At 55.5% G+C, this 15,266-nt stretch overlaps 1 protein-coding gene across 1 annotated transcript; it reads right to left on the bottom strand.

The window, feature by feature from the left end:
* Positions 1-494: 494 nt before the first annotated feature.
* IGSF10 (immunoglobulin superfamily member 10) lies at positions 495-14,238 on the bottom strand. Its single transcript, XM_085586959.1, has 8 exons — positions 13,685-14,238; positions 12,516-12,645; positions 11,497-11,887; positions 7,263-10,990; positions 6,512-6,632; positions 6,404-6,427; positions 4,867-5,782; positions 495-4,224 (listed from the first exon to the last, which is right to left on the bottom strand). Exons 1-8 carry the CDS (start codon positions 13,876-13,878, stop codon positions 2,316-2,318), a joined length of 7,413 nt encoding a protein of 2,470 aa, XP_085443085.1. The 5' UTR covers positions 13,879-14,238; the 3' UTR covers positions 495-2,315.
* Between the last annotated feature and the right edge of the window lie 1,028 nt (positions 14,239-15,266).

Genomic DNA, 15,266 nt, shown 5'->3' with positions numbered 1-15,266 from the left:
TTCTGCCTCTTTTTCTGCTGCTGGAGGTGGATAGAGGTCATCCACCGGCTGACAGCTGGACAGATGTCCCGGTGCTTTTGGTGTGGCACCAACGCCCAGCCCTGGGGCTGGGGCTGGAACCCCCTCCCCTTCCCCAGTCCCCTGCAGGAACAGTCCCCGAGGAAGTGAGTGCCCCTGACCTCGGGATGAGGGATTTGCTGACTGCTGCACCAAATTCAGGTATTTTTCTGTATTTTAGTACACTCACCCCCTTTTCTTCCTCCACCAGGTAACCAGCAAGGGGCGAGCCAGTCCGGGCACCCACCCCACTTCTGGCCATGCTGGGGCCGCTTGCACTGAGAGCAGGACCTGGCAATTCAGTGCACCAGGCATTGCTGGACAGCAGAACAGGAGCTCTTATTTCAGTCGTTGGATTTTGTGCTGCACTTGATGTGAATATGTAGCAAGGTTGGATACCGTTGTTGAGCCAGGGATGGGCGAAATGACTCATATGATTTTAGAAGATAAATGACTGTTTATTCAAAAGTGCATCTCTCTTTTATAGAGAATATCATGAAGACTAATTCTATTGGTCTTAGGGTAAAATACTTAATCTGATTGGTACACTGGACTTAGGTCAGTGTGGTAGAACATATCTATAAAAAAATATGAATGGAAAACAAGATAATAGATTGTTTACATTCCTCTTGGACTTTTTCCCAGGCTTAACCTGGCAGAAATCGTTCTCTTTTTCTCTCTGACTGAACTGAGAATATCCACAGGTTGGTTTTGGGATTAGGGTTATTTTTGCTAGATTTAACTAGATTTCAATATCTGGACTTTTGTGGGCCTATTTGAAGAACGTTATGGCTAATTTTATGAATTTGATGCTTTTTAGGTCCTGTTACTTTTAAAGAGGACAAAAAATGCCAAATTTATTTATTTGTGGGAAACACTTTTTAAATTTTAATTTATTTTTTTCCAAGAACTGCATTGGACCAAACTACTGAACTAAAGGCACTTCTGATTTTGGCAAAGTTAATTTGTTCATTAAAATCTTCACCTCTTTCTTTGTTGGCAGAACGTGCATCACTTGAAATCATGTTTATTTGACTGTGATTTTCATATGCACTTTACAGGGTTCTTTGTTTAAGGTACTTTGCACTTAATTCCTCTTGCACTTACTGTGTTTAGAAGGTGCTGAAGTGGGTTTATTGCTTGTGTTAGAACTTCTTTAAGTTTACATTAAAATCCACAATGTGATGTTAATAAACCTACAGGAAGCAGCAGGAGTTGCTGTGTGTTCTCTTCCCAGGGAGTCCTTGGCTGCTGCGAGGGACGGCATCGGCAGCTGGGTGCAAAACCACAGGCAAGCAACCGAGCAGAATCACCACAAACAAACTGTCATTATTCCTGCGCAAAGAGTTCCCCCCTTTGCTTGTGTTGAGAGTTGAAAAAGCAGAATAAATTTATTACTATTTTATGTCATTTAGGAGTCAGTCTATACAATTCTTTTTCAATGCATTCATTTTTCAGGAGGAACTTTAAATGTTGGAACATTTAAAAAACTCTGGCAATACTTTTTTCCTGTTTTGTGCTAACTCAATTTGCTTCTTAAACTTACCTGGCTGCTCAGTTAAGGCCAGATATTCAAATTGTTGTGATTTTTATTCTATTGAGAAATCATTAAAAAATGCTTTTGTGATAATAAGAAAGCAATGCCAAGCTGGAGTGATTCTACACCTAGCCTGTATGCACTTCCTCTCTTGTTCCAAACTGAGCTGTTCTGTGTCATCTCACTGCTCTGCAGAAAGACTGTGGCTGTGCTATTAAAAATGCTTAATTACTTGTTACATCATGGAATATTTATTTTAAAAACAGACTAAATATTAAAACACATTAAGAAGGTGATCTGCAGCCCAATAGACCTGCTCCTCAGTTCCCAGGTGTCCTTGCCCTCTCTGAACCGTGCTTATGACAGTCATACAAGGTGGGCAGTATTGAACTGATGCAAAACTGTGTCCGTGAAAGAGCTCTCTGGGCACGTTTCCAGAAAGTTACCACGTTTGATAGTCACTGTTTGTTCTTGCTTTGCTGAGTAGAAGTGCCTTAATTTTGCTTTCATTTAAATCCCCTGAACACGGAGAGGACCAATGGCAGCAAATAATGCTAGAGCTAATTTTCCCTTTCCTCTCTCCTTTTGCCCAGTGACTGCAGACTGAATGCTGTGGATGTGTCCAGGCACTCGCTTGTGCCACCTTTGATTAAAGCCAGGGCCAGGATGAGCCCAGCCCGGCTGCAGCCTGCATTCCCCGCGCTCCTGCTGCGTTTCTGCCTCAGATGACGCGCACGTAGGTGGCTGCGGAGTCGGTGCCAAGGGGGTTCCTCGCTGTGCACTTGTACGTGCCAGAGCTGGAGGGTCGGGGGTTCTGGAGGAGCAGAGTCCCCGTGGGGTGGAGCAGCTCGCCCCCAGAGCCCCGGCCCTGCTGAGCTGTCGAGAGCACGGAGTGGTCAGGCAGCTCCCAGGTGATTTCTGGTTTGGGGATGCCCAGCACGACGCAGTGGAGCTGCACTGCTGCCCCTGGCACGGTGCGGATGGCTGGGGGGGGCCTGCCCACGATCCGTGGGGCGTAGGCTGCGACCGTGACAGCAACGCTGAGGGAGGCGTCTCCAGCATCGTTGTGGGCCCTGCACACGTAATTCCCGGCGTCGTGGGCCGAGGCTGCCCGGATGACCAAGGTGCCGTTCTCCAGCAGCAGGTGCCTCCCGCTGACCTGCGGCCGGTCCAGCACGCGGCCCCCGGGCAGCGCCCATGCCAGCCTGGGCTTGGGGCTGCCCTCGGCCAGGCAGTGAAGCGACAGGGGCTCCCCGCTGACTCCCGTCACCAGCCCTGCAGGGCGGCTGAGGATATTGGGCTTCTGGGCAACCTCCAGGACCATCAGCTTTTCTATGTAGCCCACCTGGTTGCGGGCAGCGCAGCGGTAGCGCCCGGCGTGCTGTCTCTCGGGACTGTAGATGGTCAGGGTCCCGTCGCCTCCTGTGAAAAACTGGGATGTGCTGATGCTGCTGGAAAACCACGTGCCATTGGGCAGCATCCAGCTTATGTCCGGGGGAGGGTTTCCATCCACAGAACAGTTCAGCGTGGTAGTTTTTCCAGGTTTTGCTATTATTTTTTCATTGAAAGGGTTTTTGAACATTGGTCTCCGTAGCATTTCTGTGACTTCCAGCTGCACCACCAGCACAGTCTCTCCTGCATCGTTACGTGCTACACAGATAAAATCTGCCGTGTCTGAGGGCCTGATGTTCCGAATCTCAAGTGTCCCATTTTTGTGCACCACAATCCTGCTCCCGTAATACGGGGCTGTTAGGAAGATGTTATCAGGCATGATCCACATAATCTGAGGAGGAGGTGTCCCTTCTGCCCGGCAGTCGATGTGCTTCTTGGAGTGCCTCACTGCCGTCACCTTCATGATCGTTTTGTTCCTGTATAACCCATTTATGATGGGGGGTTTAGCAGCCACATCCAGCTTATACAGCTTGGTGTCGTCCCCGCCAGGGTTCTGGGCCACACACAGGTACTCCCCAGCGTCCAGTAGGCTGGCCTGGCTGATGGAGAGCGAGCCGTTGGCATGCAGGGAGTGCCTGTCTGTGGACGAGGAGATCATCTCACTGGAGGGCAGCAGCCAGAATATCTGTGCCCTGGGTTCTCCAGAAGCCTCACAGTCCAGCAGGGCTGCGTCTCCAGCTGCCACTGTAATGTGTGTCTTGTAATTGTGCTTTATTTGAGGGGCTGCCACAATGACCGTGATGTGGATCTTCATCTCATCCCTCCCCAGCATGTTTTGGGCATAGCACGTGTAGTCTCCTTCTTCTGCCACTCCAGCTTTGTTGAGGTACAGAGTCCCATTGCCAAAGAGGACGTACCTGCGAGCCCTGTGCCCGCTGTCATCCGCCAGCATCGCGTTGTTCACCACCGTCCCGTCCGGCAGGCCCCAGGATATTTCTGGTGTGGGCGACCCTGAGGCCTTGCAGTCCACTCTGAAATCCTTCCCGTAGGGCACCAGTTTCTTGAACTGCTGCTTGTGGTCAATCTTGGCTGGTTTCATTGTGATGCTGACTTTCATCAGTATCAGATCCTCCCCAATTCTGTTTCTTGCGACGCACAGATAATCACCTGCATCCTTTTCTGTAACTGCTTCAACAGCCAAGGATCCATTGGGGTAGACATGGATCCGACTTCCCATTCTGTTGTGGGGAGAGAGAGGAAGAGAATTATGGAAACAAGTGCTGGGGATGAACACCGAGCACTGGAAGGGACTGAACATGTTAGCAGCACGGTGCAGCACAGAAAGCCTTTCCAAAGGCACTGTGCCCACGCCTCCTGCCCAGCCAGCATGTCCTGCCCTGATGTCACTGTCAGTTTTGGTGCTGTGTCGATGTGAGCACTGCTGGCTCTGCTGGGAACACCTGGAGTTGGGGCTGTCTCTCCTAAGGTGGAGGTGAAGTGTTACTGTGGGAGGGGATGTGGGGAGACCTCCAAAGGTAGACGTGGCAGAGATGAAAGAAACCCCTCCCTCCCAAGCCCTGCTTCACAAATCTGTTAAAGATAACTTCCCCTCCTCTAAACTGACAGCAGTCAGCCAGCGCATGGTGACAGTAATTACCTTAATTCAAATACAACTTGTACCTGTTTTGAGACCTCACTCAGGGCAATTGGTGTGATCTGTTAATTGGTCTGTTATTAGAAATAGATGCTGTTAGATGTTTCACAACTGTTTAAAACGAGTTTAGTTCACAGTGTATTAGTGCTGTAATAGGCTATTACGTGAGCACTGGAGCAGACAGTGTTTGAAGCTCCAAAGAGGGGAAAGAAAAAAAGTATAATACCTGTGCCACTGGTCCACAACAGCCTTGGAGGGCAACCTCCAGATTATCCTGGGAGCGGGCTCCCCACCTGCTGTACAGTTCAGAAGCAGCCTCTCGCCAAAGTCCAGCCGAGTCAGCTCCCGAGAGGCGATGGCTATTTTCGGAGGCGTCTCCCTGCGCTGCACCACGAGGCTGACCACCCTCCTGTCCGAGCCCGTGGAGCTGGTGGCGATGCACTCGTAGGTGCCGCTGTCGGCGGGGGCGGCGCTGCCCAGGTGCAGCGTGCCGTTGGGCAGCAGGCGCAGCCGGCCGTGCAGCGGATGCAGCGGCTGCAGCGGCTGCAGCGGCTGCAGCGGCCGCAGCGCCGCGCCGCCGGGGAGCACCCAGTGCACGCCGGGCTGCGGCTGCCCCCGCGCCGTGCAGGGCAGGCTCAGGCTCTGCCCCGCCGCGGCCGCCACGCTCTGCCGGCTCTCCTCCAGGATGCTGGGCGGCGCCGCCACCACCTGCAGCCTCACGGCCAGCGCGTCGCTGCCCGCGGGGCTGCTGGCCCGGCACGTGTAGAGGCCCCGGTCGTACACGGTGAGCGCCCGGACGAGCAGCGTGCCGTCGGGCCGCACGAGCGCTCTGCCGCCGCCCGCGGACGAGTCCCGCAGCTCGGTGCCGTTGGGCAGCAGCCAGGAGACGCGGGGCGGGGGGCTGCCCTGGGCCCGGCAGGGCAGCGCCACGGCGGCCCCGGAGTGCGCGGTCAGCAGGCGGCCGCGGGCGCCGGCGATGCGGGGCGGCCGCGCCCGCACGGCCAGAGTCAGCAGCAGCCGCGCCTCGCCCCGCGCGTTGGCCGCCGTGCACAGGTACTGCCCGCCGTCCTGCGGGCCCGCCCGGGCGATGGCAAGCGTCCCGTTGGGCAGCACGGCCCAGCGGCCGGCGCCCGCACCGCGCCCTGCGGAGCAAGCACGGAGCGGCCGTCACCGCGCGGCACTGCGCAGCACGGACTGGCACTGCATGGTACAGACTAGCACTGCGTGGGACAGCCTGGCACTGTATGGTACAAACTGGCACTGTATGGTACAAACTGACACTGCTTGGCACAGACTGACACTGCCTGGCACACACTGGTACTGCCTGGGACAGCCTGGCACTGTCTGACTCTTGTTCTGTTTCCTCAGTCTCAAATACCCTGGCCTGCTCTGCTCTGCGCAAAAAATGAAGACAGCGGTGACAAACCGTAAAGAAATCCGAGAATTCTGCATATACAATGCCAAAGCTTTAAAGTAAGAATGAAGCTGAATCTCCAGCAAAGTTTGGATAAAGCACATGGGGCTTTACAATCCAAACCTGGCACAGCTGTAACTGGATTTGAGTGGGTTTTACCACATTTTTCTTTTCACTTGTCTCACTGTCCTGGAATAGCAGGTAATGTACAATAAATACTGAATTATTCCCATAATAAGCAAGGCATTATAATTAAACATAGATTTGATTTTAAAAATAATTTCACTAAAGACCTCAGAGTCAGCACTAAGATGCTCTAGCGAGTCTCTGTCACTGTTTCCAAGTTTACCTTTCACTAATATTTCACAGGAATCTGAAATGAAGCAATGCACACAGAAGAGGTGCCAGATTACAGGACTAATGGAAGGTAAACTCTAGAGAGGTTTATCAAGCTCACCTGATGGTATCTTGGTCCACTGTATTGTAGGAGGGGGGTTCCCAGTGGCTTCACAAGGAATAAAAGCATCAGAATTCTCCAGCAGAGTCAAAGTAGCTACATTCCCTCCCACTATAGTGGGCTTTGAAAAATGGTTTCTGCTTGCAGAACCTGAGGTGATGGGACTGGGGAGGGTGGTGGTGCCTCGATTTTGTCGCCTTTCAGACCAGGCACTGGCAGAGCTGTCCTTGTCCCCTTTCCACGCAGGTGCGATGTGCAGCGCGTTCTTGCTGCCTGTGGGCTCGAGAGGCGGCTGGGGCTGGGGCTGGGGCTGGGGCTGGGGATGGGGCTGGGGATGGGGCTGGGGCTGGGGCTGGTGCTGGGGCTGGGGCTGGAGCTGGGGATGAGGCTGGGGCTGGAGCTGGAGCTGGGGATGGGGATGGGGCTGGAGCTGGGGCTGGGGCTGGAGCTGGGGATGAGGCTGGGAATGGGGCTGGGGCTGGAGCTGGGGCTGGGGCTGGAGCTGGGGCTGGGGCTGGAGCTGGGGATGAGGCTGGGAATGGGGCTGGGGCTGGAGCTGGGGCTGGGGCTGGAGCTGGAGCTGGAGCTGGGGCTGGGGCTGGAGCTGGGGCTGGGGCTGGGGCTGGAGCTGGGGCTGGGGCTGGAGCTGGAGCTGGAGCTGGGGCTGGGGCTGGAGCTGGGGCTGGGGCTGGGGCTGGGGCTGGGGATGAGGCTGGGGATGGGGCTGGGGCTGGGGATGGGAATGGGGCTGGGGATGAGGCTGGGGATGGGGCTGGGGCTGGGGCTGGGGCTGGAGCTGGGGCTGGAGCTGGAGCTGGAGCTGGGGCTGGGGATGGGGATGGGGCTGGAGCTGGAGCTGGGGATGGGGCTGGGAATGGGGATGGGGATGGGGATGGAGCTGGAGCTGGAGCTGGGGCTGTCCACGGCCCCGCGGGGGCTCGGCGGCTCTCGGGGGCACAGTGGGCACAGGGCCGTGGTGCTGGGCACTGGCTGCAGCCGGGGCACTGGGCACGGCTCCTGCCGGGGCTGCGGTGCCAGGCTTTTCCCGGGCAGCTCCCTCCCCCGTTCTCAGGCAGGGCTCTCCGCCCGCCGCGGTGGTGGCTCCGGGGTGCTGGGTGGGTGCTGGCCCTGGCGTGGCACGGGCTGCAGCAGGTTGGGCACTCGTGGCACCAGGGGGCTCGTCCAGCCGTGGGGAGGCTTGGGGACCCATGGTGGGAGTCTGGGCAGGACCAGCAGCTGGTGACGTGGCCAGCTGGGTGTTCCTCTGTGGGTCTGGCGTGGTTTGGAGAGCCGTGGGGGGGCTCTGAGCAGTCACAGTGCCAGGCAGTGGCGTGGCTGACTGCAGCTTCCTCCAGGTCGCTGCTGTCCGTGTGGCTGCCGTGGGCCTGTGCTGGGGTGCCTGGGGGCTGTCGGGGGTCCCCAGCGCTGCTGTTTCGGGCCTGGGGACTGCACCGAGGCTCCCAGGGAGAAGCTTTGCTGGGGCAGGGCTTGGAGGCACAGCTGGGGATGTAAGAGCTGGCACGGTGGGGGTGGCTGTGCTCGCTGCAGGGGTGGCTGCACTGCTCTGGGCTGCAGCCACACGCTCTGGGGCAGGTGTTTTAGGAGGCCTCTTCCTCCTCTGACCTCTCCTTCCTCCCACTCTGAGTATTTTACTTTTGGTGATGCTGGTGTTGGTTCGAGGAGTAGTAACAAGTGTAACTGTTGGCTTCAAACCCATCACACCCACTCCACTGGTTGCAGTAGTGGCAGCGTCCTCTGCAGTGACAGACGTGGCTGTGGTAGCAGCTTTTTGCCTTGCACTATGTTTCTTTTCCTCTTCCTTGAGGAATGCTGTGTTTTGATGGGTACCCATGGGGTGCTCCAATGGCATATTCATGGTGGAGGGGGAAGACTGGGGTGTTTCTGGGCTAAATGGATTGATGGAACTGCTCAAGTTGTTGAAGGTTGGTACATAGCTCATATTCACTTGAACACCTGTAGCCACAGCTGTACTTCCTCTGGCAGACCCCGGCCTCCCAAAATTGTATTGGTGCTTTCTCATACTTGGGATACGTCCTGGTCTAACAATTCGTCTCCGACCAGAAATTTTCCTTTGTCTCCCATAGTGCTGCTGCAGCTGGGGTGGATGAGTTGGAACCTCCTGGATAACCTGGATTTGCTGATGAGTAGCAAGAGTCGAGGCCAGTGGCAGATTAGGGGCTCCTCCTTTCTGAGTACTATGAAAATAAATAGGGCCAAATTCAGAGCTTGGTGCATTGACTGTTGCCACAGGGACCCGGTGATCTGTTTTGGTGGAGACATTATCAATAGAGTCAGTAAAAATATGTAACTTGTCTGCTGTGCTTTGGGGAGTTACAGCCTTGCCTGTAGCTTCTGTCGTGGGTGTTGTGGATGCAGATTTTAGATGCTGGTTATTACTTTCCCCAGAATATACTGACTTTTGCCCAGCAGGGAAGAGTGTGGCTGCTCCACTTGGTACAGCTGGCTGTTTTACACCATTTGCTGATATTTGACTCAAAGCAGATCTTTCCCATGGGTCTGTAGGTTTTGGAAGCATTTGCAGCCTTTTGCTGGCAGGTGCCGCAGAGTGTGGAAGAGGTGAGGGTAGGGGAGTTAATGGCTCTGTGGGCAGGAGAGAGGAGTCCCAGGCAGGAGGGGGATTCGCAGTCTCCCCGGGCCCTGCAGTGATCGTGAGTTCTGTCCCTCTCCCCCGAGCAGGTGCTGGGGATCTTCCGGCTGCTGGTATCATGAATTCTTCTTCTGGAGATACGAGATCACCAGATGTCTCCTCCTCCTCCTCGGGTACCTCTGAGAGCTTATGGACTTGAATGGGTGCTTCTGTTGCAGCTTCTCCTCGTTTGTCTGTCACTGTTGAGTTCCTCTTTGTTTTCTCCAGCAAGGCCGCCCAGCGCTGTGGATCAGCTCTCCTGCCTGAGGAAACAAACTGTCTCCTGTGTGCCCTGAACCGCCTGCCTGCTCTGTCTGCGTGGGGCCGGTGAGGCGTTTTGCCGTGGCTGTTCCCCTGACGTGCGCTCTGTGCGCCCCGGCCGCTGGCTGCTGAGGCAGCAGATCCCCCGTGAGCTCTCAGGGTGGCCGCAGTGCCTGAGGGGTGTCTCTGCGCCGCAGCAGAGCCCGGCAGTTCATCGCCAGAGCCTTCTTCCCACTCTCCCGGAGCTCCATGCTTTTTCTTCGGAGCAGTTTCCTCCTGCCTCATCAGCACTTGGAAAACCAAAAGGTCAGCCCCGTACCGGTTGGCTGCAACACATCGGAAGTAGCCCGCATCTCGCTCTGTCACCCCTTGTATTCTCAAGGTGCCGTTGGCAAGAATATGTTTGTTCCCAGCAGAGTGACGGAGAATTGTGTGCTCGGGGAGCACCCAGGTAACGGCAGCGTCCGGAGCAGCCGTGGATGTGCAGGGGAGGTGGAGTGTGCTGCCAGGAGCGGCCGACAGCCGGGCCCCATTGAGCCCGCTGTGCTCCACCTGAGGATCCACCACCGTGATTCGGAACGGGAGCGCGTCGGCGTCCTCGTGGTTGGTGCCGATGCAGTGATAGAGCCCCGAGTCAAAGACGTCGGCCGTCCGCAGCGTCAGCACCCCGCTTTCGAGGACTGCGATCCGCCCGTCCTCGCTGATGTGAGGCGCTCGCACTTTGCTGCCGTCCGCCAATATCCACTCCACGGCGGGAGCCGGCTCGCCTGCCGCCTGGCACCCCAGCTCCACGCTGCCCCCGACCAGCACCGTGTGCTCCGTTTGGGTGCTGTTGTCCCTGGCAATGATGGCCCAGGGGTGTCTCGCCTGCTCTTCCCCACCGCTGGGCACAGCGAGCCGGGCCTCGGCGGCGTAGCGGACGCGCAGCGTGCTGAGCGTGCTGGCTGTCCTGTCCAGCTGCAGGGACACCTGGCTCTGCAGCAGCCAGGCTGGCTCAGCTCGCAGCTCAGCCTCTACACTGGTGAAAAGTTCGTCTTTCTCACTAAGGATCTGCTCATATTTGTAGCTACTGAAGGGCTCGTCAGCCGTCCGCACAGTTCGCTCCAGTTTCAAAGGAGAGCTGCTGTACAGTGCCAGGACGCTCCACAGCTGCTGGATTTGTTCAGCATCGATGCCACACACCAGGAATGCTGAGAACGAGGTTTTCAGCACTCTGCTGGGGCCATTTTTGTCAAATGAGATGGGAGACATTTCTTTAGGTCTCTGGACATTGCAAACCATGTTGCCTCGATTTCCTGCTTGGTCAGTCATATTCAAAGCCACAGATCCTAGCGGGGCTGTCAGGTCCTTGGGAGACACGAAACTGAAATCCCCATCATCTGGCACCGTGAGGTTTCTGGATTTCAGGGAGTCATGGATGACTGGCTTAGTGCAGGTGAAAGATGCAGGAGGGAGATCCACTAAACTTTTCCCATGATGAGTTTTGGGACTAGCACAGACTGGGCATTGCTGGACACCAGAACTTCTCTCCTTTCTGCACTTTATAACATCTGAAGGGAAGAAAACTTCAGTAAGTTTCTGTGATACAAGTTTTAGAATTAAAAATTATATATAGCTACTAACAAGTGGTTCTTTCGAATAAAATAAAACCAAAGCTTGAAGTGACATGTGAATGGCAGCAGCAGAGAAAGTCCTAGAGTCCCTTGAGTTCCTGAATTTTTTTTTTAATGGATCAAGTGCAATGTGGCTCTTGCTCTTGCAAATTCCACAGAAGTTAACTTGTTCCTTGTGGATTCTCCCGGAGACAGAAGCTTTGGACTGGCCAAGGGAAATTCTCCATTCAGGAAAGCTGCACTCGGGAATGGCCACTAGATTAATTTATTCTGGGAAATGCAGTGGTATCAATCTCTTTATCTTGATTGCACACACCTATACAAATCCTATCTTCCGGTCTTTTCTGGGAGAATAAATAGATGAATAAAGGACATTCACCTGTATCAGGAAGAGGAGGATGCTACCACAGGACTAAAGGGCATAGACAAAGCCTTCAGCTCACCTGGTCTCTCCTGTGTCCACCCTGCAAACCCCTGCAGGCTGCAGTCGCAGGACCAGGGGTTTCCATGGAGGTAAATGCTCTCAAGCTCTGACATGTAGGAAAACATTTCTTGTGGAAGTGAAGTCAGCACATTGTCAGATAGAGAGATGTGCTTCAGGAAGGATATTCTGAATATTTGACTGTAGCGCAAGGTGACAAAAGTGTCTGGATGCAGCTGCTGAAGTAAATTTCCATCCAGGTGGACCAACCTCAAGGAAGTGAGCCCATAGAAAACATTGGGATTCACAAATTCAATTTGATTGTGGTCCATATGCAGCCGTACCAAGCTGTTCAGGCCATAAAATACATCCTGCTGAAGCACTCTGACCTTGTTGTAACTCATTTTTAAGACCTGTTCATGAAAAAGTAACAAATGCATAATATTAAGCCATGTTAAATTATAGGACCCCTAATAAATGCTGCTGGAGGTTGCTCTGTGCAGTGAAAGTTCTTCACCAGACCAGGAATGCCAGGTAACTGCAGTTTCTTTAAAGAACTGTTTATATGCATTGTGTTACGTTTCTGCACAGTTTGGCCTTTTTTTAATGAAGGTTAGAAAGGGACAGGATTGTACTGAAGGGAAAGGGAAATCTCAATAGAAAAAAAAAAATCTTCAAAAAGCCCCAAACTGACTAATAAATTAACAATGATAGGTTTTCTTTTTCAGACACAGTAGTTGGAGCTTTGCAATCTTTCTCCTCTGTAGAAAGAGAGTTTTGACTGCAGCTGCCTGCTAAGATACAGCTGAGAGATATCTACCAATGTGTTTGTCATGCTTTTCTCCCCGTACCTGAGTGCCTACCTGGGAAGGAAGGACATTTCCCATGAGGATACTGGATTTTGAACACTATTGACTTTCACATGAATAAGGTAAGAAACAGGAAACTGAAATGCTACAGGAGGCTGCTCTGTGGCTGCTTAGCAGTATCACTGAGAGTTAAATCATAACAAAAAGTAACACTGGCTCATTTAGCTCTTACCTGTAGTGAACGTAAATCACTGAACACCTTCTCAGGGATCGTGCTGATCTCATTGCTGTGCAGCATCAGCAGCTCCAGTTTCTCCAGGCCAGCAAAGTCAGTGGGGCTGAGTTTTCTCAGGCTGTTGTAGCTGTACAGGATGGCTTTAGTCAGCCCCAACTCACAGCTTTTAAATCCAGCCAACCCAAAACAAAAGAACCACTCTTTGGGAACGGCTGAAGGTAAGCAGCACTTTCCTTTGCCAAGAGGAAAGTAAGTCATTCCTTCATGTTAGCACAAAAGGTGGTCCCCTTTCCAGGACAGGAACATTCCCAGTGGATGGGATGAGTGACAGCAAGCATGAAACACATCTGTCTGTGTTCACTTCGCTAGCACTTCAGTGAAAAGCTCCTTGCATGTTTTCTGCAGACACATCTGGATGGTTCAAAGGTTATGTGCATCAAAAGGGACGCACAGATCAGACAAATACTGCTGATGAGTCTCATCATTTGATTTGAGACAGGACACTTGCTGGAAACTGCCTGAAGAGGCCAGACAAGCCTGGGTTTCATCTATTCCCTGCTCCTTTAACCACACAGAGAACGGAGCCACCATGGAGGCTGACATGGCCAGACAAGTGACATTTCCCTGGAACTCAGCAGATGAAAGCATAGACCCTAAAGCTGTGAGACATCCTCAGTGACAGAATCACAGAACAGGCTGAATTGGAAGGGACTCAGAAGGATCATTTAGCGAATAGCTCACAGGGGGATCTAGTCCCAGACCTTGGTGTTACATCACAGCAAGTCTCTGCAGATTTTAATACTTGTGCTCCTTTTCCAGACCAATTTCTGAGCTCTGGACTACCCTTCCCCAGAGAGAAATCTATTTCAGTCTTCTTGCAGGTTCCATGCAAGAGACACAACATATTCAGGTAATATAAAGGGAAGTTAAGTTCAAAACTTTCTGAAGTTCTCGTGTGTCCTATGGCAGATCCCCAAAATTTCTCCTTACTGTGGGTGGTCTCGGGGTCTGCTGGCTGTGGCTGCAGCCGCTGCTGAGCACTGCAGAACATTACAGACTTACCTATTGCTGTGGTCAATTTTTAGCCCTAAATCTGGGAGGCTAATTATTGCCGTGCGAAGTGTTGAAAGGCAAGCTGAGCGCTCGAACGCCGCAGCCGCACGTACCCCAGGTTGATGCGCTGCACGTCCGGCGGGATGCGCGGCGGGACGGCGCTGAAGTAGCGGAAGGTGCAGTGGAGCTCGGCGGAGCCGTGGCAGGCGCAGGGCCGGGGACAGGCGCTGCCGGCCGGGAGGGTGGCCAGGCAGGCGGCCAGGAGGGTCGCCAGCCAGCGGGGCCGCTCCCCGCGCGGGGCCCCCATCCTGCGGGGATCCTACGCTGCCATCCGGGCTCCTGCGGGGGAAGCAGAACACGCGGGCGCTTGCGGCGCCGAGCCGCCCGCGGTTAAGCCATAAGCAAAAAAAGAATTCTTAACTTGAAAGAAAAACCCGCCCACGAGCCAGCCCCCGAACTCTCGGGCTTCCCCTCAGCGACGGATCCGCGGCGTGACCCAAAGCGCTGTCGTTTGACAGCTGCCCGCGGCGCCCCTGCCCGGCGCGGTGTGCGGGAGCTGCCGCTCGCAGGAAGAGCTGGAATCCCGCAGGGAGCGGCGGGGGAGCCGCAGCCGGCGCCCGCCGTGCGTCCTGCGGAGCTGGCCCGGCCGTGCGGAGCGCTCCCGCCTCCGCCGGCGGCTCATCCCCCGGGGCGCCTCCACACGTCAGCTCCTTCCCCGCCAGGAACTGTTCCAAGCAAAATTAACTCGTTTCGCATCCTCGCACAAACCCCGGCACCGGCACCGGCCGCACGTTCCCACCTGGGCGCTCCCCCTGCGGGGCCGGGCAGGCGCCGCCGCCGCCTCCTCCTGCCGGGGCGCGCCTCCGGCCCGCCGGGCTGCCCCAGATCGGCACCGCTCGCTGCGAGCCGGGGACGGAGAAGCGCCGCCGCCGCCCCTCCGGGGCTGCTGCGGGACCGGCACCGCCGCTGCCTCCGCGCCCCGCGCGGGAGCCCCGCACGGGAGCCCGGCATGGGAACCCGGCATGGGAACCCTGCATGGGAGCCCGGCATGGGAACCCGGCATGGGAGCCCGGCACGGGAGCCCGGCACAGGAGCCCGGCATGGGAACCCGGCATGGGAACCCGGCATGGGAGCCCGGCACGGGAGCCCGGCACAGGAGCCCGGCATGGGAACCCGGCATGGGAACCCGGCATGGGAACCCCGCATGGGAACCCGGCATGGGAGCCCGGCATGGGAACCCGGCATGGGAGCCCGGCAGGGGAGCCCCGCACGGGAGCCCCGCACGGGAGCCCGGCACGGGAACCCGGCATGGGAACCCGGCATGGGAACCCGGCATGGGAGCCCGGCATGGGAGCCCGGCATGGGAATCCTGCATGGGAACCCGGTATGGGAGCCCGGCATGGGAACCCCGCATCCTCCGCCCCCGCATCCCCCAGCCCCGCATCCCCGGCCCCGCATCTCCGGCCCTCCAGGAGCGTTCTCTGTCCGGGGTGTCCGTGCGGAACCCGTCCCGAGAGCGGCGGTGGCACCTTCAGGCTTTGCAGGACAGGTTTCCTCTCGCTGGAGGCGGGTCTGTCAGTGCTCCCAGGCGCTTTTTTCGGCTCAGAGGTGTCTGAACAGCCACAAACTCCACTGACAGCACCCTTCTGCTGAAAGTGTGTCGTTCTAGGGCAAATCTCCTTCTGGAAGGTATTT

This window comes from Lonchura striata, chromosome 9 (genome assembly GCF_050655825.1).
Source record: "Lonchura striata isolate lonStrDom1 chromosome 9, ASM5065582v1, whole genome shotgun sequence".
Lineage (NCBI taxonomy): Eukaryota > Metazoa > Chordata > Aves > Passeriformes > Estrildidae > Lonchura > Lonchura striata.
Note: the sequence above shows the minus strand (reverse complement) of the source record. Positions and strands in the feature narration are given on the sequence as shown.